Below are 25,478 nucleotides of genomic sequence, written 5' to 3'. Positions count from 1 at the left end.
TTTATTTTCTGCTTAGAGCTTGTCTGAGAAAACAATGTCCTTTAACTTTATTACACATCGATGAGGAAATCTGTCTTATTTTCTTTCCCCTTCGAATTTATTGCTCTTGTTACCTGGTTTGTTGGGGAGGGGAGGAGCGGGGGGGGCGGGGAGAAGTCTCAGCAAAGCATAAAAATTCAGATCGGAAAGAAAGAGAAAAGAGAGAAAGAAAGAAAGACTGGAAAACGAGGCTTGAAGAAATATCAGCGCACTCCGCAGGTCCTGAGCTTTTGAAACAGGGATCAGGGAGCAAGAGGGCAAAAATAAAAGATGTTCACAAATTAGACTGTTCGAATGATTTGTTTTCAGAAGGACAGCTCTGCCTTCATCTGCTAGAAGGTCTGGTGCTCTTTGCAAAAGCTGTCCTGAAACAGATCAATTAACGAGAAGCAAAAATTACAATGCGATAAAATAAAATAGCAGCGCTCTCCCCACCACGCTGCCTTACCTCTGCGCAGTAAAGTCCCAATTACCCAGCCTACGGGATGGTTGATCTCAAGGGAATGAGATGCACTTGGAAGCAGTCTTTACGGTACACTTCAGCTACGTGTTTGTTGTCTTTAGTTCTCCTGAAAAGGCCACGTTATTCTTTTCACTGATACACTGCGTTCTTCGTTTCACACTAGTGAAAACCAAGTTCTTGCATCTTATCAGGGACGAAGGGCTCGGAGACTCTTTCGGGGGGGGGGGGTGGATGAAGCCAGAGAGGGTGAGAAAGAGAGGGAGGAAGACCGTGGCCAGGAATTTTTAAGAAATATTTGACTGCACGTGCACCCACGAGAGACTCTTGAGGCAATGTGCTATTTCAGGGGTGTTAGAGGAGAATTTGAAGGGGGTAGCCGCTCAGCATTACCCAGGCTCGGTGTGTGTGTGTGTGTGTGTGTGTGTGTGTGTGTGTGTGTGTGTGTGTGTGTGTGTGTAAGAGAGAGAGAGAGAGAGAGAGAGAATGTGGTCTGGTCTTATTCCGTCCCCCTTCTTCCCTCTCAACCCTGATTTCTCTCTGAGGCGTCTAATAATCACTTTGGAGATCGTCAAATGAGGACACTCTCCCTTTGCAAGGCAGAAGTGATTATGGCGGGGGTCATTATCAGCAGTCGGAGGAATTCTTTGTCAGAGAGGCTCCCAGAAATGCCCCACCTTTCCAGAACGACCTCCCCTGGCTACCAGTGCGACCCCCACCCCACCCACGGCTCCACAGGCCTTGCCACTTGTTGCCCAGACTAGCTAAAGAAATTCAAAACGTGTGTCTGAGGGGTGCTCTTACCAAGCCAGAAGGGGTGTCGTTCAGCAGCATCGGTATACATCGATCTCAGTTCAATAACGGTCTCGTATCAATTGGGCCTTACTTTGCACGGGCGCGCACAAATAATATACGCCGATTAAGAACACCCCCAGAATCTGACCCAACGTGGAATGCAAGAGACGGGCCAAGCTTCCCCCCCCTTCCCATGAGGCAGCATTTCTTTCTGGTTGCCCTTTCAATGGGGCCGTGTCACTCAGAGAACTAAGGGCCATTTCTTTAATCTCACTCCTCTGGCCCTCACAGGCCGACAGCCGTTCTCTCTTCCCCCTCCCCCAGCCCGTCCACCCTCACTCTGCGGCACAAGATCTCCAGCCAACCGGGCTGAGGAGCTCGCAATGGTCAGGCCGCTTTCTCCCGCACAGGATCAGGAGCTGAGCGGAACCTCGGTTCTAGGCCCCAGCGCAGACTTTCTCCTCGCGCCTGCAAAGTAGTGGGGATTTCTTCCACATACAGACAACCCCCACATCCCTTACTGGAGTCATGCCCGAAAGGAGCCGAGGTGCTAGGATCTGAGCCGAATTAGTGGTCCTCTTGGGGAGGGCGGGGGATTTAGTCAACTTGGCGCGCTAAGAAAAGGATGGAATGACCTCCGACACAGACAAATGTGGTTAATGTGGATTAGAAAACGGAATTCAAAAATTTTTAAATCGAGGCAACGTTCTAGGCCATGAATTCGAATTAGGGCGGATTTTTAAAATAATCTATCCGATTTAAGCCGTAGTTGTGAACAGTGCATGGCGATCAAACCGCTCCAATTCCAAACGCTCGAATTTGTCCTGAGTGTGGCTTGGGCAACCGACCACTCAGGGCCAGTTTTCTAATGCACTCAACCAAGTCCATTCAAGCCATCGGGCTACGAACGAGCTGCCGCCACACTTGCAAGGGGAGGTTTTAAAAATAAAGTTGGAGTAGCCACTCCAACAGTGGAGTAGGGCAGGGTATCTGCAGTTGCCGTCCTTTACTCTCGAAGAAGACTCCCGCATTGCTACTCATGAGGACCTGTGCTCAGGGCGGGCGGGCTGCTTCAAGGGTGAGCCATACTGCAATGGGCACCCACCACCCCTCTCTGGCATGCGCCTAACAAGCAGCCTTTCACCCCATAGACCTCTGATCCAGATCCCCACGTTATCTGGAGGCTGCTGGAGAGAAATAGATCATGGGGGCTCCCGGAGTGGTTCCTAACCCTCATCCTAACCCTCGCCCCGAAAGCCGGGAGTGTTTTTTCCCCTCTCTTTGCCTTCATAGGAAAATGTCAGTCCCTGAAGGGAGATCCTCGCTCGGTTGACGCCTCATCCATTCCCACCTACCGGTTCAGAAACACCTCGGGCTTGACTCAAAATGTCGATTAAAGGGTATCGGATCCGGGTGCCAGGCGCCCTGAGTTCCAGTAATTCGACTGGATGGAAGATGTTCGAAATACCGGCATTATGGAATTGTGGGTCGACTTGGGAGGGGGCAAACGGGTGATTCACCCAAATAATGTTACATTTTCTCCCCCCCCCTCTCTCTCTCTGCAGCAGTAATAAATGGACACTAATGAACCGAAGTACTAACCCTGTTCCCTAAGGGGCCAACGCTCCAGGCGCAAATCTGACTGCCCGTTCCAATGGTGAACAAACAAACGCAGACAGGCCACTAACTGGGTCTCCACTTTCTGATGGCCCCTTCCCAAGGAAAGGAGAGGCCAGTCGAGAAAGAGGGTGAATAAAATGCCAGTTAAAATGCTATTAAACACAGCAGAAGGTGCAACGCTCGCGCCTCGTTCCGCCTTGATATGCAATTAAATTACAGCAAATTCCTCTTTAAATAATATCTTTTGGAATCCTTCGCTAAGATTCAAGGATGTCTGAGGTTAAGTAGCTTTAAAACGTCCGTTCTATATGGCTTATGCAATGAACAGACCTTTAAATCCTAACATCATTATAAATATACTATACGTGTGGATGTCAGTTTATCTCTACATATTTCTTTTTCAAATGAGGAAAGCATTCATGATCATCATAATAAAAAACTCCTTAACATGTCTGAGTTTGGAAAAGCAGATGTTAATTTTTCCCGTCTCCCGCACATCTTGTTTTATGACCAACTCTGTTGGACAGGAGCCAGCGCGTCCCTGTTCTTTCCTCAATGACTAGTAGTCCCGGCTCATGATAGTCTTCGCAGCACAAGCTGAGCCGAGGTTCTAGCCATAAAATATACATCTGGGATTTTTGCAACAGCAGCAACAACAAATTAAATTAATGAAAGTGTTGCTATAAAAAATTGAAGGCGAGGGGTTACAACACGACTTGTAGATGGCGAAGGGACGCACCTGCAGCCAAGCAGGAAAATGCTCTGTTGAGCTTTTCTGGGGACCTGGCCAAATGTGCGTGTATTTTCGGTGAAATCTTTAAAAAATGTGTTTTAAAAAATATCTCGATGCAAAATTGGATTGCCAGCAATGCTTTGTTTCAGAACACCCTCTTCAGCTGCTGGGAATGGATGTATTCATTCCCATTCTCTCCAGGCACCCTCCCTTCCCTTCCAAGCTAAGGGATCAAGTCTATGGGTTCCCATAGTTTTTTCTTCCTCCCTCCCTCTCTCCCTCCCATACTCCTCTTTTCGCCCCATTAACTAATATGTTTGAGAAAGGTTCTTGTTTGCCCTGAGTTACGTGGGGACCAGAATACATGGGAGGGCTTAAAACGACGACGACAACGCACAAACCCACAGCAGAGCGTTCTCTGGCATCACAATTAACTGTATGCAATATTTATCGCTCGACAATGTTTGCCATCAGGAAAAACCAAACGTAAAACCGGTGGAAGTTTAATAAACAGATACCCAGAGATTGATTAAATAGAATGAATAAACATGCCTGGATTTTATGCATACGTCTGTGCTTCTGACTATTAGGCGATAATCCTGAGTGAGAAATACATTCCGTTGGAGTCCGGGGAAGGGCTGGAGGGGGGCGGGCAGGCGGTGGCTTTCCAGCCAGCCAGTTTACCGCCTACTGAAGTGAATTCCCACAGGTCCAAGTTCCCCATGGTTTGAAAAGGTCATGATTGCATCCTACAGCCCTGGGGACCCATCCAGATTCCTTTTACGACGTGTCACCCCCCCCATGTGGAAGCGAACGACGCGGAGGGGGGAGGGTGATGGTGCCTCCCTTATGAAACTCTGGGCAGGGTTGCTGTTCCTGATTTTAAACAGATTTGCATCAACAGACCTGTACATAAACGATACAAACGCGAAAAAACAGGCTCAGCAGCCAAATCGCGTGATTGTAACAAAGATACGACTCGTTTTTCATTCTCTCTCTCTCTCCCCCCCCTTTTTCTTCTTTTTTAATGCAGAATCTCGCCGGCTGGGGCAACACAATGGCAAGCCATCTGGTGTGAGAAGCGGCGGTATGTAATACTGCAGCAAACAGAGGCATCGGCGGCTTTCCCGAAGCCCACCGCGCCTCGCTGGCCTCCCCATAGATCGCTTGGACCAGGGCGATCTAGGGGCCGGTAGGGCGCGGTGTCGCCCGCAGCTAGCCGGAGGACCTTCTCCGACACTGCTTTGCTTCCCCCTGCTGGGAGGCGGCCCTCAGCAAGAGCGAGGGGTGACAAGCCCCGCCCTCTTCCCCTGACGCAGGGACGGATAGGTCGGCCCGCGGGTGACGTCACTCCTCACCGCGCAGAAGAGCGCGGGGGAGGTGCGTGGAAAGAGAAGCTTTTTGCCTGCTTGTCTCAACAGTTGGGAAGTTTTGTTTGGAACGGCAGCGGCAGCAACAATAATAGTGTGTGTGAGAGAGCGGGGGACCTAATCGGAAATTAGCACTTTGTGCTTCTATTTCTCTCCCCTCCTCTCATCTGAATTGGGATTTTTATCCTCTTCCAGAGGATGTTCCGCCACTGCAATGCACGCCAGTTTCAGAGCTCACATTAAATGGGGAAAAATAATTTTCTTTTTTTTAAAAAATCTTCCGGGTTAAAGTGACCTGTAACAGATCGCTCCCATCTCTCTCTCTAGCACACGCGCGCGTGCACGAGGGTTCCAATCTTACTTGCAATCTCATCTCGCTCGCTCGCTCGCACGCGCTCTCTCTCTCTCTCCACCCCCGCCGTTCCTTTGGCCCCATCTTTCTGCCAGGAGCTTCCCAGGCGCCAGTTCCCCCCTTCTTTCCCTGTGGCCACCCCTCTCACCTAGCACCCTACCCCTCCCTCCCTCTGAGCGGAGTTTGCCTTCCTCGAGCTTGCGCTCAAGTCTCCTGTCCGGACACACCCAACCCAGCTCAGGAGCCAAGCACGCACTTACTTGGATAGCCGGGTGTGTAAGTGTGCGGGCTTTCCATCACCTCTTCCTTCTTTTCCTTTCCTCCAGCTCTGTCTCCCCAGGCCATTCGGCCTTGGCTCCAAGGCCTTCCTCGGTAGCCATAGGCCAATGGCGAAGAAATAAAACTCCCCCCCTCCCGCGCACACCTTTCTCTCTGTGTTCCTGCCGCCTCCCACTCCATCCCTTTGGCAGGGCAGCTTCTCCCCTCCCTTTGTGCTGCCTTTCTACTGCCCAGTTTTGGAGCAGGGGAGCGGCGCCCCAGAAGCCAGGCCTTTGAGTGAAGGGCAGATTGAGACATATCGGGATCCCTATAAAAGGGTCATTTCATGAGGGAGGTTGGACACAAAGTTTGGACTCGTGACTGGCATTCCTGAGAGGCCTGCATATTTTAAAAACAACAAAGCGAGCCCCCAAAGACGGGCTTAGGGGGGAGAGAAGAGAAGAGGGGGAAAGCGGGAGGGGGAGAAGTTACTAAGTGACAAACATCTGTCATAGAATGGATCTGAGACCAAACCAAACGAAGACGTTGGACTGGAAAGGCTGCTCTGGCCTTCAGATTAAAGTCACCTTTCCACCACCCCAGGCCACCATCCTCCTCTCACCTCTCCACTTTGTTAGCTCCTCATAAACAGTCTCGAAGGGTGAGTGTTATTGAAACACATATAAACGTGTTTCAATAGAAAAAGACGACAAGGAACACCCCAGACATTAGCCGTTGTTGCCGCCCCCAGGCACAACCCTTCCTTACAAGCAGGTTTTCTCTTGTAGCATCAGAATAAAGGACCACCGCCCCCTTAGAATAAGCTGGAGAAAGGGTCTTCTGCGAGGCAGAGGCCTCCTCTTGGGCTACATGTTAGCAGCAAGTTCACTTTCCCAGTCCCTTCCAACAATCTGGTGCAGATCTGAAAAGCCGGCACAGGCGTGGAAGGAGCGAGGGGGGGAGTTGACGTAAGGGGGGAGGGGGAGTCTGATTTTTAGGCGATTTGACTGGTCTGTGTGGGATCGTCGGCAGGGCCTGGATCAGGGGGCCTTTTGGTGTGCGGGGCCCGTGGAGAAGCCTGTTTCTCTCCTAGACAGCTCAAGACAAAAGGAGAGGATGCCTAGTGGTGAGCTGGATATATCTCTGTTAGTTGTCAGCTCAGGTCTAGAGGCAGGCAAGGAATGCTAATCAGCCATTGCAGAGGGACTGAAGACTGCAAATCTCTCAAACAGGCACGTCCTCTCTCTCTCTCTCTCTCTCTCTCTCTTTCACACACCCACAATCACACCCACACCACTGTCTCCTGCAGATGGTTATTTCAATCACACTCCTAGGGCACATGGTTGATTTTAGGCACCCAGGTCCACCAGCTAGGCATCCATCCAGTTTCCTGTATCTTATCTACACAAGCCACACATCATTAAACAGTCACAGCATCCTTTCTTCCTCTTCCCCCGCAAAAACCAAACCAGACCTTGGGGTGACCTCCGAAAGGTTTGGATTAAAGCAGCCTGAGTGCCACTCCAACAACTGGGTGAAATCGGCTGACATCCAAGTGCTTCGCTGTATGAATCTGCCAATCAGGGGAGGGTGTCTTTTTGGGCTCCACCAGTGGGATTAGATTGCAGATTGCCACGTTTTGTGTTCGCTTCTCCATAGGTGTCGCACCTTCGGCCTATCTTGCTCTGCCGCACTCATAAACACAGAGACACACACGGTCCTGCCGCCCTCTCTACGCAGAGGGATCGATAGCTGACCCCACGGCTTGGCCAATGCTTTATTTATCTGCCCGAGCAATGATATTATCAGCCTTAAACGTTATATACAGCAAACGTCTTCCTAAATCAACCCACAAGGATAGCTCCCAGCAGTCAAGCTGCTCTGCCTTCAAGAAGTTCGCTCTCGCTCTCCTACCCCCCCTTTAAAAAAATCAAACCGTAGTTTTGAACGGGATCTACTGTTTTAAGCGTGGGGGGGGGCTCTGCCGCCAAAGAGGGGCTTGTACACTGTAAATTCAGTCATGGGTGCTGTTTCTTCTAGGGATTCATTTGTCAGCCTGGCTGGGCTGCTAAAAGGCTGCTCCACCTTATTTTTTTTAAAATGGGAGGGGAGCGAAGGGGGAGAGGAGACCTCATTTCCCACTGTCCTCACTGTTAATCGCTTTCTTTCCTTGCAATTATACCGATTTGCTCCTTTCCATATTATGGTTTTTTCTTTCGAATGGAAACCCCTTGGGGGCTAGAGAAGAGCCATACCACCCTCCACCATCCACCCGCGAAACGCAGTTTCTCCCCACAATCGTGAGAATGTCCGTCTCTCCTTAAGACTGCAATGCAGTGCGCACTTGCTTGGGCGCACAGCCTGCCGCATTGAATAGGGCATGCTTCTGAGTCAGGTTGGCACGCCATGGGGCAGCACTTCTTCTCGAGTGCCTTCCACCCCTCGGGATAGAGACCTTCCCGTGAAACCTCCAGGGCCCAGGAACTTGTCAGAACATCCAAGGACTCCAGAATCACCAGACAAAAGGTGAGGCCTCTTGGTGAACAGAATGAGGGCAGCTCATTCTCCCAGTACTTCCCATTCACCTTTCCCGGCCTGATCCTCCTCTACATTACATTACAGGCGGCTGTACCTGCCCAAGAGGAACAAAGGCCGGTATGCACACGCGCGTGACTCTAGCAAGTCCTTCCTTCCCTCACTCTGCAAGCAAGGCCCTTTCGGAAGCCTTGGGATTCCAGCCCTTTTATTCCTGCCTCCTGGGCTAAGTTGACACGATGCCAACGCTCAGCACGTTGGAAACGCAGTTGTAGGCATAATTACTGGCAAGTAATTCTCCCCCCCCCCAGTTCAATGAGGCTCGTTCCGCGTGCATAGGATTGCCGCCCCGGTGGGGACTGATTGCCATGAAAGGCAGCGGGCCTTACTCCTGAGTAAACAAGCTTAGGATAGGACTGTTGACCAGAGGCGAGCGGAGTCCTTCGGTTGAGCGTGGCTGCTTCAGCGAAGCCCCAAGCGCCAAAGTGGCAGGCCAGCCGAGAGGGGGACGTGACGCCGCTTCGGAGAGAGGCAATACAGAGAGAGTCACCTCGCCCCTTCCAGCTTCTCTGCAGAGTCCTCCTTCCTCTCCAGCTGTTTTGTGCTGACTCTTCTTTATGATGTGCGCGGAGGTGGGGAGAGAATAAGTGGGGGGAGGGCATGTAGGGAGCATATTTTAAGTCCAGTGTCTTGAATAATTTTTTCTTTTTCGAAGCAACAACCCAACTTTGAAAATGGATTCGCTGACAAGTAAGGATAATAAATTAGAGACGCTTTCAGATAGATATCTCAGACGTGAAATTGCGCCCAGCTGGTTGTGTAAGCAAACAAATCGTCCCATGTTCGAGGACTTGCGGCTTGATGAATAGAACACGACAGAGGTAAATGGCTCTTTAACTCATTTAGGAATAAAACTCTTCGGCTCCCCGAATCAAAGAGCCGAGGAACGGCTTGGATCCTGAGCGAGCCCTTTAAACAAGCGTTTTATTGGTTTCCACTTGTGATCCCATCGCTTTCCTCTCTCTCTCTCCCACCCCCGCAGAGAGACGTCGCCAAGGCACCAATTGCTTATTGGGGGGGGGGGGAGAAAACACAACCTCGGCAGGTTCGGAAAGGTACAGCCACATGGCGAGTTTGGAAATCTGCCAACACGATGAGTGCTGGCTCTTCCCCTCTACCCCCTGGAAACCCATTAGAAAATATGAACCCACAGTATTCTTTTTATTTTTTAAATTTTTAAATTCCCATAACATCAGGATGATATCGTTTTTGGTTTTTTAAAATTACTCCCAGATTAATGTCGGTGGAAGAAAAAGAGGGACAGAATTCAGTGTCAAAGGCAGCGGTCAGACACACTAGAAGGGGGTGGCTGGTGGGTGGACTCCACCCGCTGCCAAGAAGCCCAAGGGGCAAAAACCCCCATCATCTTTAGCTAAGACTCCATTTCGGAGACATGACACCCCAATCTCACACCACAGATCGGTGAGACTTTCAGGTAAATGTGCTACAGGTTGAAGCCATATTTCAAGAAGGTCTGTTGGGTACTGGGAGGAGGCCGAGGTAGGTTCCCTGCTGTCTGTCGGTCTGTTTCAAGCCTCTCGAGGCGAGGAAGGGCTCCCTCTCTCTCACTTCATCTGTAATTCGTGGGGGAACTTCTTCCCAACCCCCCTTTTTTTGGCGGGGTGGTAGACTTCTAGGAGCAGTTTGAATCTACACCACTTCAAAGAAACATTAAGTTCTCACACTCTCTCTTTGCCTGCAAAAAGGCCTGACTTTCATATCACACACACACACTGAAAAGAAAGGGAACTGTGCCAAAAAGAGTAATTTCGGATTAAAGCATTCAGATCTATTGTCTTCTTGATATCTTGAAGGGGAATGAGTTAACCCAAGTTGCCTTTTCCCAGGGAGAATGGCCCACAACCTCAAGCTTTCGACCGACATGCTTTTTCTGTATTATTGATCTCTGCCAGAGCATTTTTACATGGATGAGACCTGTGTTTGAAACACATTTATTAATCGCCCCCCCTTCCGTGACGTTAAACGTGACTCAACAGAGTCTATTGCCTTGCTTTCTTATCTCCCCTAATTCGGAGGCGTCCACAATTCGGCTCCTAGACTCTTGTAAAAGGAACAAGTCGGTTATTCGTTGGCAGGTGAAGACCGAAATATAACTCTCAGATCACTAACCCGGGAGCCCCGATACACAATCCGTCCTTTATCACGTCGCCAGGGCTCTCTGTCCGCTGCCCAGCTGGTCTGAAGACAATTTACAAACCCAACCCTAAACCCCTTTCATGGAAATCAAGCCTCACTGATGACGGGAGTGGATCTAGGAGGCACAGCAGAAGCCAGACCCCTTGACTTCTCCGAGAGAGCTCTTATTATAATTACAAGAGCATTCCAAGTACTTAGTTTAGACCACTGCTTTCCGCACCTCTATAACCAAATGGCTAGCAACATGTGTAGTACCATTAACATCAGTGGTGGATCTAAATCCGTTTTACACCAGGGAACCTCCACTTCTTTGGCTTGTTGTCGTTGGCGGCGACTGAAGACTTATAGAGAGCTACATTTCTACATTGCAAAGGCATGATGATGATGAGGAGGAGGATTAGGATTCTTGCCGTTTTCGAGTTCCATCTCCAACGATTGGATTGACTAGAAAAGGCTTAACTGGGATGTGGAAGAATAGCAAGAGGTCAGCCGGTCTGACAGGAGGCAATAGAGGAGGCTTATTGTGGCCTAACGTTTTCGAAACCGGCTGTGGGATATGCGTGTGTGAGAGAAGGGCGGGGTATGAGAAGTGGCCAGCTTTCCCACGAACAGTACTGTAACTGCAGGAAAGAGAACCGGAAAACTCGTGGCACAGCGGTAGACAGGTAGCATTCCTGTTTCAGACAGACACTAAAGCAAGGTACATCCCAACTGAGCGTCCATTTCTGCAGAACGGCAACGGATTCGTGGCTGGATGGCATGTCTAGTGGGAGAAAGGCTCGGATTGCCTGGTAGATTTATCATAAATGAAGGCTAGGGTCCAACAGCATCAGTTAGCTCCTGACAGCCTATATGGATGAGACTTGATTTGTGCTAAATTTTTGAAATCTCCACCAAACATCATTTCAACATCCCTCCTGAAGGAAACTGGCAAGATTTGGTGCGTTCATCAGTAAGGAAAATGCGGGTGTAGTGACCTCATACCTAGAAAGTCACTCCATTGTTTCCCCAAAAGCATTAATTCGTGTTATTGTTCCCCGAAAAGGAAAAGGGATACGGAAGGAACAGAGAATGATCTATGAAATGTTGCCCTGGTTTCACCAAGAATCGATAACATCGCAGTGTATAAATTTACTCCTGATTGGAGGCGGGCACTTTTTAGGCTTCCTTTTCTCAAGGATCCCCATCCTATCAGAGGCTAAAACTTCTGGTCCTCAGGCTTTGACCTCTCCCCACCTCTCTCTCTGGGAAACCTGGGGTGCCCCCTGCCTTGGCAGTTCACCAATTTCTTCAGACACCGTCCCAGTGAATTAAGGGCCAAAGTGCGCATTCTCCAGCCAGCCTATTGAAATTGACGAGTCCATAGACTGGGGCCGATGCAGCGTTATTATGCAGCTGTAAGTGCCCACCATATAGAAATGCTCCCTCCCTCCCTCCTTCTCCTGGGATCTACTGCGTCTAGAATATTAAAAAACCCGAAGCGGGTTAGACTGAAGGATCTTGTTAATGCAAAATAAAAAAAATCTGAAGAGTGTAGACAGCAAATTAACAGGAAAAAAAAACACTGCCAGTGACTCCTTCAATTGAACACGCTGCTTCATCCTGGGTGTGTTGGGAGAGCGAGACTGGAGAATGTGGGGGGTTGGGGTTGGGGGGAGACATACGAATGTTATTTTTAAAGATCCGGCTTTATTAATACGTTAAGAAAGAGCTCCCTTGGCAGTGTGTGTTCTTACAGTTCCGTCTCAGATTCTATAAAACATTAATGCACTGAAAGCTGTTACCGAGATCTGCAGCGACGAGCTCCAAGCTCTGGGAAAGCCTTTACCTTCAAAAGGAGCAACAATGGTACATTGGGGTGGGGGGTGGGGGTGCCTTTGAAAAGCGTCTCCGATAGTCATATGGAGGAGACTAACATATGGAGGAGCCCTCAGGAAGAGGAGCACACTCGTGTCCTTGGGTCGGTTCCCACCACCAGACATATGCATCTCTCTCTCTTTCTCCTTTGAGTACATATACATAACCATACCTCTCTAAGCCTTGATTTCTCTTGGGGGCTGTTATTTCCACAAAAGGAAAGAGAAGCATTCTTTCAGATAAAGTGCCCCGCGACCCAAAAAGAAGAAGCCACATCGTCTGGTCGAGAGTGGTTTAGAACCCAAGGCAGACTCACTGACCCTACAGAGGCTCTTATGCCAGGAGTAAATCTTCCACGCCTGATACTGAGACTTCAGTCCTGATCTGGGACTAAAAAGGGGTGACAACGCCATGTTTCAAAGTAGAGGGAATTTCTTTCCAAGGCCAGCCGAAGACGTTTTGCTGCCTGAGGCGGAATAGCAAATGGAGCCCTTCTCCCCCAAGGTGTATTATCCCCCAAGGCTGGCCTAGTTGTTTTGACACCCCAAGGGAGGGTGCGGGAATCGCTCAAGCGTCTCTCCCTGGGAGTAAAAATACAACCATAATAAGCGAAATAACTATTTGATTCGTCCTTTCATGACCCCTCAAAATCACTTGCCTGAGACACCCTCCTCACTCTGCCTAGAGGCCCTTCTTTCTATTCCGGGCTGTGTCCATAGAAGGAATGGAAAGGAGCAGTAGGTCCACAGGGCAATTCCACACGTATCTCTTCAAAAGGGTGCCTCATTGGGTCAGTGGGACTCCCCCATCCCAAGTAAGTGAATACAGTCTTGCAGCCTGAGGGAATTCCTCTCCGCCTTTTCCGTTTCGTCAGCATCTATCAGCAGACTCACCTTAAACCAGTTAGCTTGGGAATAGTGAGAGATGTGCGCGCCTTACCAGCAACGTGGCCATTGCCTGTGTTTGGTTTTTAACAACCCTCCCCCCCCCCGAAACTCTGATACAAGCTACAAAGACTTGGGAGGGGGCACTCCACTACCGGCAAACCCAAACATCAGGTCTGCTTCAAGGAACAAGAACTCATGGACTGGCGTGGGAATCTGTGGTTGATGGTGTGGTTGGGTTGCCTTTTTTTTTTTCTAAATTTTTATTTCTGTTTAAATTCTCACTTCAATTTTAATTCTTGAAGAACAGCTTCGACAACATATATCGCACTCAATATAAGAAGCAAAGGGTTATATCAAAAATTATTAGTATAGAATCACAGGAAGCCTGGTTTGGAACCAGAAAAAAATACAAAACAGATATAGATACATACACACAGAACAATTCCTTGTTTTTTTTTAATAATTATTTGGAAAATGTTAATTTTCCCCCGCCCCTAATTCTTGCTTGTTTCTTGTGGTGTTCCCCCCTCCTCCTTTATGCGCATACGATGTTTAAATTTTACAAAAAAAAAGTGAAAATAAAGACTAATATCTTACAAAATGAAGAACAATGTTCGTGGTAAGTGTTTGCCTCTGGTTCCCCTCCCTCTTCCCCCCATCCACCACTTCAATTCGGCTTCAGTTTTGTTTTGTCTTTTTAAACTGTGTGTTTTGTTTGCTATACAGACGACATCCACCTCAGTCCATCATAAATCCAGGAAAATCCATTCTAGTCTTCTTTTTTGGGGGGAGGAGTTTATTTTAAAATGCCTTCCGTCCTCTTCTATGGGTTTTTAAAAAAAGTTTCCCATCTCTGTGTCACTGTTTGTTCCACCGACACCAGGTGTCCATTTCGCCATCCTCGCCTTTCAGCCAGGGTCCGATCCTAAGCGAGTCTTTCCTTCGGTGTCTGAGGGTTCTGAGTATATATTTCTCTCTTCCTCTCTCTCTCTCTGTCTCTCCCCCCTCCACACGTTTTCCTTTCCCTCCCTCTCTCTTTCCTCCGAACCCCCCACCCGGCTGTACGCGCCGCCCAAGGTGGCATCTGGGCCGCTCTCTCGCTGGGCTGGAGGCCTTTCTCTCAGGGTCTCTAAGCGGGGGAGCCCACGAGGTGCTCTAGGAACACTGGATGGACATGTAAGGCCAGTTGAAGCTGCTGCCGGAGAGCAGCATGTCTCGAATGAGCGTCTCGATGGGGGTTTTACCTACCAAGCGGACGAAAAAGAGCTGCTCGATGACCGATGACGAGACCGTGCGCAGCGAAGGCAGCCGGAGGAGCAGTTTGCCGAAGCGGCTGGGCTGGTTGGGGTACTGGCTCCGCACGTATTCCTCCAGGGCGCACTGTGATTTCTCCTGCAAGCTTTCGATGTGCGCCGCGTCCGAGAGACCGCAGGCATCTGCCCAGCCAGCGGGGGAAGCGGGAGGGGAGACAAGAGGGGGAGGGATGGGGGAACACGGTTAGCGAGTGGTGGCCACGGCGCCCAGCCGGCCGTGATTTCTCTCCCTCCCTCCCCCGCCCGCCCGGCCGCCCGGCCGCCCAGCATCAGCAGCAATCCGACAGGAGCAGCCCAGCACCCGCGACCCCAGTCGCCCCCTCCCCCCCTCCCTCCCCCTCCCCCCTCCCTCCTCTCTTTGTGCTGCTTCCCTTCACCTTGAGAATAAATAATGGAAGACGCGGAAAGGTAGCCGGGAGGGAAGCCGGAGCCATCTTGCCCCAGCCAGCTACCGTGCCCCAGCCTCCAGAAAAGGCCGATGCCTTGATAGCGCTCTCGAGCCTGCATCCTATTGTTATCCCCCTGACATATGCAATCTCTCCGCAAGACAGGCAGGCAGGCAGACGCACACAGCAAGCCGCGAGGGCTTTTCCTTCCACCCTTCCTCAAGGACTCCCCCCCTCATCGTCATCATCACCATCATCTAAAGGAAAAGGCTTCGGGGTGGAATAAATGGGGCCAAGCAAGCGCGGGCGGAAAGAGGCTCCAAGCCAGGCGAGATTTGGAGTCGCGGGCACCAAAGGCTGCCGCTTCCACTTCCCAGGGAGGGAGAAGAGGAGGCCCTGCTTTGTCTCGGGATCTCGCGAATCGAGTAACTGAAAACTGGAGACATCTCTGTAAGCTGCATAATCGTCGCAAGGAGGATGGCTCAGCCCCCCCCCCCCCGTCCTCTCGCCAAGCCTGCGCTAAGCTGGCGTCTGCAGCTGCTCTGGCTGGCTGGCTCGCCCGCACCAAGCTGTGCCGCCTGCCTCGCTGGAGCTCTGCTGCTGCGGCTCCGTCTAGCTCGAAAGCGAGGCGTGGAGGAGCCCGGCTCCAGCGCTCCGAGCAGGGAGATCCTTGGCACTCGGCAGAACCAGCCACATGCACGATAAGAGGGCGGAAACCCCTCCCAAATGAGATGTTTCTATTTCTTTCTTCTACGTCCCAGGAGAAAGAGAGAGTGAAGGGCTGTCCTTCCGCCTTTCCTAATTCTTCCCCCCCTCTAAAAAAATCCATATAGTGTTTTCGGGGTGGGAGACAGGGGAAGCCCGAGGCCCCGGCGGTGGGTTATGCGAGCTCAGGAGACCGCAGGGCGGTGCAAGTCCAGGGCCTGTTTTCTTATATTAATAATATATATTTCAAAATACCGGATCACAAGCCAGCAGCCGTGAGCAGGACGGTTTGGCCCAGATCAAAGGCAGCCGCTGCTAATATAGAGATCTCTGTACGAATTAATCGCAGGGTAATGGCCCCCGGAAGGACTTTACAAATTTGCCAATGCAAAACGATGACCCTGGAAGAGGCGCTCCAGATTTATACATAGCCATACATTACAAAAAAAAATGCGGCAAGTCGCTTTCTTTGTTGTGTTTGCTGGTGGTTGTTTTTGAACATGCGGGGAGGGGTGTGTGTGTCTCTCTCTTTCTGTTTCCAGAAGTGGCTCTGGCCTCGAGCGGAAAGAGAAAGAAACCAGGCTGTAATACAGGCGCTTCTGAGGAAAAGACCCCCGTGACCCCGGCCTTGGCCTCAGGAGCGCTCAGATCTACAATTACCCACGCCCGACTGCGGTGCTAATTTATACTTTTGCCTTAAATGCAGGGATCATTTGCAAAACCTAAGGGGGGGAGAAACAGGTTGCCAGACACGCGCATCTTCAGCGGAGGCCTGCCCTTCTTTGTGGTCAATCGCGGAGCGCCATTAGCCTACTTAAATGGTGACTGCCAAAGATGCTCATCCAACATCCACCTTTCTGTTTGCCAGGTCTCCCACTCAGGCGAGGGGCTTCCACCCAACTTTTAAACCCTGCGGGACTTAAGGGCCTGACTGTCTGTTCAGGACGTTGCTTTGGAGGCCCATTCCTTAGGGTGGCGAAATATTTATGCGGTCTTCCATCTCCAGGGCAAGACAACCACAGAGAAAAGGCCGGGGCAGGACAGAACGGGGTTTTCCCCCTCTCGCATTTCCAGCATATATTTTATTAAATCCCCCTCCTCCTCTTTGCTATATAAGTGGCATGCTTGAATTTTATTTCGCGCCGCTTACACTAAACACCAGTCAGTTCCGGGGCACTTATTAACCTTATTCCTCACCCCAAGCTACTGTGTCTAGGATCGGGGATGCTTTCAACCTTCGCCCCGAAACGAGAGGATCTGAAAATTAATTAAACAATCTGTGCTATCTGATCGATTAGCTGATTGAGTTGAGATGAAATAGACCAGAGAAGCAAAGCGAAGAATATTCACTTTCTGTGAATTACCTCTCAGCGAGGATGAAAGGGGTAGGGAGCTCTGAAGGGACCAGAGAAGGGAGGGCTTAGGTGGAAATTTTGCGGGTCCCACTTTTTAAAATGGTCATATTTCTTCCTGCAGTCATTATTTCTCAATATTTCTTCCTCCAGTCTATGGCAAAGAAATTATGTAAATAAATAACCATTACTGTTTAGCACAAGCCAGCCTAGGCCTTTGTACTACAGGGAATGTATTTCATGTAACGCATCCTGGAGAGTTTAGTGCTCAGAAAATATAGATGTAATCAGCTCGCATATAACGAGAAATCAAAGTTCTTATGGCGCAGGAGATAGATTTATTGAACTGTTCTTATCTAACTTGGCGCCTCTGAGGGAGTTTTTATATATCGAAGTTGGGGGAGGAGGGAATGAGAATGGAGACACCGTTCACCCGGGGGGCAGGCTCCAAACTTTTGTGAATAAAAAATAATTTCCAGAACCCAAAGGTGGAGGAAGGAGAAGGAGAAGACAGCCCAAAACGGAATAACTTCCAAGCCATGGGCCCCCTTCACCTTAAAAGCCAGTGATGCGGAAGCAAGCAAGGCTCGTTTTGTGTGTAGGATCAGGAGGTCGAGTTAAAGCCCCTGGGACCTGGTGGCGAAAAATGTCTTTTCCATCCATCAGAGTTGGCTTTAAAAGTTGGATGACTTGGCGAAAGCCTTGCCATCAATTACCTTCTGGCTAGCAATCAAAACAAGATCAGGCCCAAGTGGAAATGGGCGTATATGAAGTCTGAAAGGGGTGGTGGTGGTGGCGATTGAGGAAAAAGAGAAAGAAATGACATAACTATAATTGGCAATTCAGTTTCTCCATGTTTATGGCCCCTCCATCCATCGGAGTGCTAGACAATATTATTATTTCCGTTTATCCGACGATGCCGCCAATTTGCACAGCGTCGATTAAAAAAAAGGTGCGTTGTGTACAATTAAATATATCGACACATACAAATATATAAAGATCTAACTAGCGGTATTGTAAAGCCATCCAGTTAGACTGGGGCAGGATTGAGAAAACAAAAAGAAAAGGCCTTTCGAAGGGGTGAGTTTCCCCCCCTCAAACCTTTTAGCCAAGGGCCTTTGGAGGCGAAGTCCATAAAGCAGCCCGCCCTCTTTCTTTATCGCTTTGGACCTAAAACCTGCATTGTCAAAGCTGATTATTCCCGCCCATTCTCCAGTTTAGATCTAACCGACCCCCCCTCGAATAAATGGGAACAAAAAGCATGAGGACCTGCGGGAGGACTCTCTCGTTAAATCACCCTGAAAAATGCCACCAGAGTCTCTTTTTGTCAGTTCTGAAAAACACGTTTCCGTCAGGAAAGACTCCTGAAGATAAAACGCACCCAAATGTCCCGGTGGCTGTTCGGTAAACCTCCCCATTTGTTTTAAGATCTGCACTTGATCCTCTGCAAAGAAAGAGCCCTGCTTGCTTCCACCCTCCTCACGCCGGGCCTGCATTTGCAGCCAGAGGAACAAGGGGGGCAGTCACAGTCCACGTCTCCGAGCACCGCGCATACCAATGAGATCCCCCTGTCTAAATAAATTATCCGATGTTCAAATCGATATTAATACTACATTTGCTACATTACAATATTGTGCAAATTTAAGAGTCATTTGACTACAATATAAATACTATTCCTCATGCATGAAAGGCAACAAATATTGATGGATTCTTCCCTTCAGCCAGACCCTCCGAAACCTTGGCCAGCTTTGTTTCCCAAAAGCTTTCTATATCTTCTCAGCCTGCTTTTAAGGGGGGATTGAATGGTATGGGATCCTGAAGGACAGTTTTCTTTTTTAAGGTTTGAAAAGGTGCTAGGTTAACACGGACATAACGCATGCACGCACAGGCACACACAAAACCGGTCCCAAATGCCACCGCCACATCTCCTTATCTTTGTTTTTGATTCATTGCTCTTTGATGTTTATATATGTCCCTCGCACAGGTTACAACAATAAAGGATGTATTGTATTCTTATAAGCTCCAACCCGAGCACTTCAAAGACGGCGTTAATGCACCCTCCTGTAAAGTTAATTTGAACCATCTATCATAAGCAAAATTGCTAACATGCATGTTACCCCCTCCTACCCTTAATTTGATATTTTTGCAGACAATCTGTTACGTTTCCCAGTATTTGCGTGGTTTTGCATTGTTTAAAAAAAAAAAAGGAAGGAAGGATATGCATCCGCAGGTTGGTATTGCAAGCCGGAGGCTGGGTCTTATTTTCCTCCCCCCCCTTTTTTTTTTTTGAAGGAGGAAAGTTCTTTGTGGTGATCGAATCCATTTTTACGAGTGTCACTAACCACAGCAACGGCAAATATGAGTGCTTTCCGATAAAGGTGGGGTCAGCAGCAATAAAGCAATATTATTTATGATTTATTTGTCCTTCTGCCTTCCTTCTTTGAACCAGCTCTGGAGAGAAGCCCTTTCAGCAAGGCCTAACCTCACCCCCCTTTCTCTCTGCCACACACAAGCAAACACACGAGGAAAGGTTGTGTGGGAAATTTAGGCTTTCCGTCCATCCCCCACCCTGAAACCGAAGACCACTTTCTACAATGAATTCCACGCTCCACCTCAGTGCTGTCAATTTCATCGGAGGTCTACCGGAAGCTCCCAAAGACATCCGCCTACCTCTCTCAATCTACCTAGCGAAAGCTTCGTTCACCGGCTCCTTCTGCTTAGAAAGACAGAGGGGTGGGGGTGATCTACCACTCTGCTGGATGCATTTTTTCCCAACCCAAAGTGAATTTGGATGAGAATCGGGTGGGTACGGACGACCAGCCTTCCAAAGGAAGGCCGCGGGTTTGGCCTCAAAAGGCCCTACCCGCGTCTCCAGTTCCGGACGAGCCCGATGGTAGCCCAAACTGATGGGGATGATCTGTTGGGGAGGAGGGTCTCTGCGCTGCCTCGCCCTGTTCTTGTCCTCCTGCTGCTCCCCACCCTCTATCCTTCTCCCCTCCCCTTCCCTCACTCAACTGACCTGACGTGAAGAGGACGATGGCTTTGAGGCAGCTGTACTCAGCGGAGTCGACGTGCAGGGCCTTGAGTTTCTCCACTTGCTCCTGGAAGATGCGGATGTGGTCCATGAAGGCCACTACGCGGTCGGCGGACATAGGGGAGGCGTGGAGGCCGGCGGCGGCCAAGAGGGGGGCCACGTGCAGGGGCATGGAGCACTGCGCCGCGTTGAGGACGAAGAGCTCGCTCCAGGTGAGGCGCAGGAGGGCCACCTGGTCGGTGATCTGCAGGTCCGGGAAGAAGGGGATGTTGCGGGCCCACTCGACGGCGCTGAAGAGCAACCGCGCGGCCAACTCGCAGATGTTCTCGATGCCCATTATGTTGTTGGGCTGCATGCACTGGCTGCCATAGCGCGACGTCGGGTAAGGCTCGGCCCGCAGCAGAAGGGAGATATAGCCAGACAGGTAGCAGTGCCCGTTCAGCGGGTCGCCGTTGGTCAGCGCGTACTGGCCCGGGTTCGGCTGGCTCGGAGGCATCCTTCCTCGCTGAACCGCTGACGAAAAGAGGGAGAGAAAGAGAAAAGGAGAGGAAATGTGCATCCGGCAGCCTTGGCAAAACCCAGCCCGCCAGTTGCTTACAATGCAAAGCCTTCTTCCCACAGCATCGTATACACAGCGCGCGCGCGCGCACACACACACACACGCACACACACACGCACACACACACACACACACACACAGGTACCAGCTCTCACCCACAGGCACCCACAAATCCGGGTGGGAGGGGGGCAATTAAGCACAATGCAAGCGTCCCCCCTTGCATTGTGCAAATGGGGACAATGGTACTCTTCTGTAAGACTGCCATTCCAAGAGGAGGAGGAGGAGGAGGAGGAGGAGGAGTAATAATAATAATAATAATAATAATAATAATAATAATAATAATAATAATAATAATAATAATAATAATGACGATGCAGTCCCCGGCAGAAGCATAAAAAGTCAAGCCCCACCTCCAAGTTGTTCCTTTCTAGCCTTTCCAAATAGCCAGACAGCCATCCTGGTCACCCCTCAGCCGGCTCAGCGCTCAAAGTGGCTGGAACTCGGAGGGGCCCTCATCAGGCCAGTTTCTGCTTTCTTGACCAGTCCGGAGTCCCACATAGCAAATAGGGTTGCAAAAGTGCTGGGAGTGGGAGGAGTGGGGGAGGGGAGGGAGAGCAGTCCCTAGTCTTCCACACTCCTGCCTGAACCAGGTCGCAGTCCAACTGAGGAAGCGTCTCTCTCATTATCAATGGAGTTCTCCCTGGTTCAAGAGGACGAAAGGAAAAAGAAAAACGTTCGGTGGTGGTGGTTAACGTGGGGGTTGGGGTTAAAAAAAGAGGACTTACAGAAGCCAAACATGACTGTGGCAAGGAGCGAAGGAGGAGTTCTTGCCTGCGTGGTTGCAGATGCAAATAATAATAAGAATAATAAAGATAAGAATGCTGCCCACTGCCCTGGTCGGTGAAAACACACGTTTGCAACTGTGCAAAAACAAAAACAAACACGCGCACGCACACGCACACAAACACACGGGATTCATTAACCACCCTTACTCAAAACGTAAGCATGCTTGGAGTTTCCAGAGCGGAGCAAACTTTGTGTGTGTGTGTGTGTGTGTGTGTGCGCTTAATCAGGGCCAGCAATTCACACTCATGGAATGTAAACAAAGGTAACTTAAAGCAAAGATAGGGCCACTGAGAGTTATTTCTTATGCACAGTAAAATAATATTTCCCATTTCACAGGAAGATGTATTTTCTTCAGTATTTCCTATTGTTAATCATACTTTTTTGATGGGAAAAATTTAATATTCCCATCGACCTGTCAGAATCCCCCTTTCCTGCCTCCCCCTGCAAATTCTACTTCCAAACCTGGCAGTTGTGTGTTTCAATTAAATGCAAACAGTTCACAGACTGCCAGGCTATTATTTACTATACGTATCCCTATGCTTATTTCTCTCGATATATATTTCTCCGAGACCCCCATCCAGCCAACAGCTCTCTGAAGCTACTGAAGTCGTCAGTGGTCAGTTTTAAAGAATTTCCACTCTTTCATTGTGGCATGAAAGATATATTTATTTCATTTTATTTTCAAGCCATTCCCATTCAACAAAATGTTTGGTTCATTTGACTCTTAGGACATCTTTAACCAGAGTCATGAAGCTGAATTTTAACCATAAAACAGCTAAATAGGTGTGTGTGTGTGTGTGTAGATAACTACATACACCACTGCAGTAAATCGATCTTCCTAAAGGAAAACACAGAGAGATTATATCTATATCGGAATCTACATACAATCTCTCAGTACTCTTCTCCAATATACACACATATACTGTATTGAAAATGAGTCGTGTCATTATAGCGCTAGCGGTGTTGAGGTGTTAGTTTTGTTTTCAAATGATGGGCATCACATTCCAGAGACCAGCTATATAATAATAATAATAATAATAATAATGCCTTGTTGTAGATTGCACTTGGGATGCAGTATGAAGAGACGATGAAGAGTGATGGAAAAATAAAACAAGCACCATGCAGACGGGGTTGGGAAATGACAGAACTATAAAAGCAGTGATCGTTCACAAACTTTCCTTTGAGAGCACGAGAGAGTCAAAACAAGGCCGGATTTTGCGAGGGGGGGGGTCGCCTAGCAGACCGGGAAGGTGCAAGAAAGCAGCCACAAGAGCAACATAATTTACACCCGCACCCACCAATATTTTTATATTTCCTTTTTCCTTTGTTGCTTACACACAGCACACGTCTCTTTCAGGTTTCGGGGCGGGGGGGGGAAGGAGACTGCTGGAAAAGGATCTAATGTGAGCTGTTGTGTTTGCCCCTGCTTTTAATAGGGAAACATAATTAAGCGAGGAAAGGGAGCCCAACAGTGAAAGAGTGGTCTGTCTGTCTGCCCACCCCCTCCTTCCCCAGCTCCAAGCCAACAAAAGGAAAGAGCCTCCCAGTCCAGGAATACAGAGTGGGGCTAGAAGAGTCAATAGATGCTGGCACATTAATAATAATAATAATAATAATAATAATAATAATAATAACAACAACAACAACAACAACAACAACAACAACAATAATAAATGAGGAAAGCAGGAGGTAGAGGCTGATAAGGTGTCTCTGTGGAGGGGGATCTCGGAGCATTCTCCCCCCTCCCTCCCGATCTGCTCTGGACACACACACACAAGCTGGAGTGGAATAGAGAAGAAATCATATTCACCTTCCCGCCTCATGCCCACTTTGAGGCACTTCTTGAGGCGGCAGTACTGGCACTGGTTGCGGTGGTGCTGGTCGATGGGACAGTTCCGGTTGGCCCGGCAAGTGTACGTTAAGTTCCTGCGTACGCTTCGCTTGAAGAAACTTTTGCAGCCCTCGCAGGTGAACTGCCCGTAGTGCTTGCCGCTGGATTTGTCGCCGCAAACCACGCACTCGATGTGCTGCTGCTGCTGCTGGCTCTGGCCCGAGCCCTGCTGCTGCTGGCCCTTGTCGCCCGGCGTGGATGGGGCGCCCGGCTGGCTCGGCGTCTGTGGCGTGTGGGGGGCCGCCGAGGCCCCTTGCTGCGGATCCCGACCCGGCTGAGCTGCTCCGGCGGGGCCGCCCCCGGCCACGTCCTCTTGCGCATCTCGCCAGCTGCTAACTACCATTGCCATATCTCGGGCCCACGTAGGAAAAAAAGAGGGGGGTGGGCTGCCGGGGAAGAAGCCGGGAGAGGAGGGGGTCGGGGTGGGGTGGGGAAGGGGGTGGGGTAGGGGGGGAAGAAGGGCGGTTGCCTGGGTTGGGGGGCAGAGGCGAGGGATCGGGGCTCCTCCCGCCTCCCCGCTGCTGCTGCTGCTACCGCCGCCTCCTAGCTGCTACCGCGGCCGATCTTTTCTGCTCCTTCCTCCTGCCCTGCCCCCACCTGCCCTCCTTCCTTCCTTCCTTCTTTCCTTCCTTCCTCTCTCTCTCTCTCTCTAATTTGAGCTTGGTTTTTTCGAGGGGGGACAGTAGAATTCCAGAGGGTTTAACCCCCCCTGATTTCCCCCCTCTAGCCTGACGGTGTCCTCCCTCTTCCCCCCTTTTTTCAGCCCCCTCCCTCCCTCCCCCCCCGAAACGTGTCCTTCTTCAAGTTGCAAAAGCAGCCAGGGTGAAGCGGGCTGTTGGGAAAGGCATTCAGGAGGGTCACCCTGGGGAGGAGAGGGAGCGGGAGAAGGGGGGAAGGAAGGGGAGGCGGAGGAGGAGGCAAGGGAGGAAGAGGAGGCGGCCGGCTAGCCGGACACCCGCCTCGGCCAGCCAGCTCCGCACCGTCCGCGGGCTAGCAGCACGCACGGCCGGCAGACAGGCGGCGAGCCGGCGGGAAGGAGGGAGTCGAACGTTTATTGTCGCCGCCGCCGAGGTGCTTGCTGCTGCTGCTGGCAATGCTGCCGATGCTGTGGCCGCCTCCGTCGCTGCCACTGCCGCCGCCGCCGCTGTGGCTCGCCGCCGCCGGGGCCCGGCCGGGGGTTCCGCCGCCGCCGCTGGATTGCGCCCGTCGCCGCGAGGCTGGGAGCGGAGGGAGGCCGGCGAAGAAGCAGAAGCGGCCGAGGCGCGGCTGCGGCTCAGGGCGCGTGAGTGTCCGGGGGCCAGCTCCGAGGCAGCGCGTCAGCCATTCAGGAAAGGCGCTTCGGAAAGCTCCGGCGACGAGAAGGAGGACGCCGCCGCCGCGAGAGCCGAGTTGAAGAGACACTTTGGGAGTCTGTTGCTGCCGCAGCTGCCGCCGCCGCTGTTGTTCTTTGCAGTCCCCTCCTGCTCCTGCTGCCGCCGCCGCCGCTTCTTCGCCCGGCTCTCTCTCCTGCTTTCTCGCTCTCAGTTTCGGTGGGAAATATACAAAGGCAAAGCCCTGGCGCTGCCGCCTTCGCCTTCGCCCAGCAGCAGACGGAGGATCCCTAGCCAAGTGCCAGAGCGCAAAGCGACCATGGAGAGAAGCGAATGTCAGACGCGCGAAGGGGAGGGAAGAAGCCCAAGGAGAGGCGAGAGATCCAAAGTAGGTCGAATAAATAAGCCCGCTTCTTCTCCCCGCGCCTTCCTCGCTCGCGCCTCGCGCCTTCTTTCTTCCTCCGTGCCGGTGGTGGCAATAATCACTGGAGATCGTCCAAGGAAAAACGTCCTTCTTCTCGGAATTTTCTTTCCTTTTCTTTTTCTCTTTTGGAAAAACGAAACAAACCTCAGCGGCCAAGAACAAAACCCTCCCCCCCAAATAATAACAGCAATAATTTTAGAAAGTGTTAAAAATTGACGATGTGAAGATGTGAAAAGGCGTCCGTCCCCCTCTGCTCTTTTCTTTTCTTTTCTTTTCTTGGCGGTCTTTCCTTTCTTTTCTTTTAAGTTTTCCCTCTCTCGCTAGTCTCATGAAGGAAGGAAGCGACAGGAGCAAGGAAAAGAAGGGAAGAAAAAGAGAGGAGAAAGAGGGAGATAAAGAGAGAGGAGGGGAAAAAAACACCCTTCAACTAATAGAATATGCAAGAAAGGAGAGAGAGAGAGAGAGAGAGAGAGAGGTGGAGAGAGAGAGAGAGAGAGAGAGAGAACCAAAAAATGAATGCGTTTAAACGGGAAGA

The 25,478-nt window shown here is 50.4% G+C and overlaps 1 protein-coding gene across 1 annotated transcript; it reads right to left on the bottom strand.

The window, feature by feature from the left end:
* Positions 1-12,087: 12,087 nt before the first annotated feature.
* On the bottom strand, positions 12,088-23,910 carry NR2F1 (nuclear receptor subfamily 2 group F member 1). Its single transcript, XM_061622214.1, has 3 exons — positions 23,129-23,910; positions 19,899-20,426; positions 12,088-14,559 (listed from the first exon to the last, which is right to left on the bottom strand). The coding sequence occupies exons 1-3, from the start codon at positions 23,556-23,558 to the stop codon at positions 14,279-14,281; spliced, it is 1,239 nt and encodes a 412-aa protein (XP_061478198.1). The 5' UTR covers positions 23,559-23,910; the 3' UTR covers positions 12,088-14,278.
* Positions 23,911-25,478: the final 1,568 nt, after the last annotated feature.

This window comes from Rhineura floridana, chromosome 1 (assembly GCF_030035675.1).
Source record: "Rhineura floridana isolate rRhiFlo1 chromosome 1, rRhiFlo1.hap2, whole genome shotgun sequence".
Lineage (NCBI taxonomy): Eukaryota > Metazoa > Chordata > Lepidosauria > Squamata > Rhineuridae > Rhineura > Rhineura floridana.
Note: the sequence above shows the minus strand (reverse complement) of the source record. Positions and strands in the feature narration are given on the sequence as shown.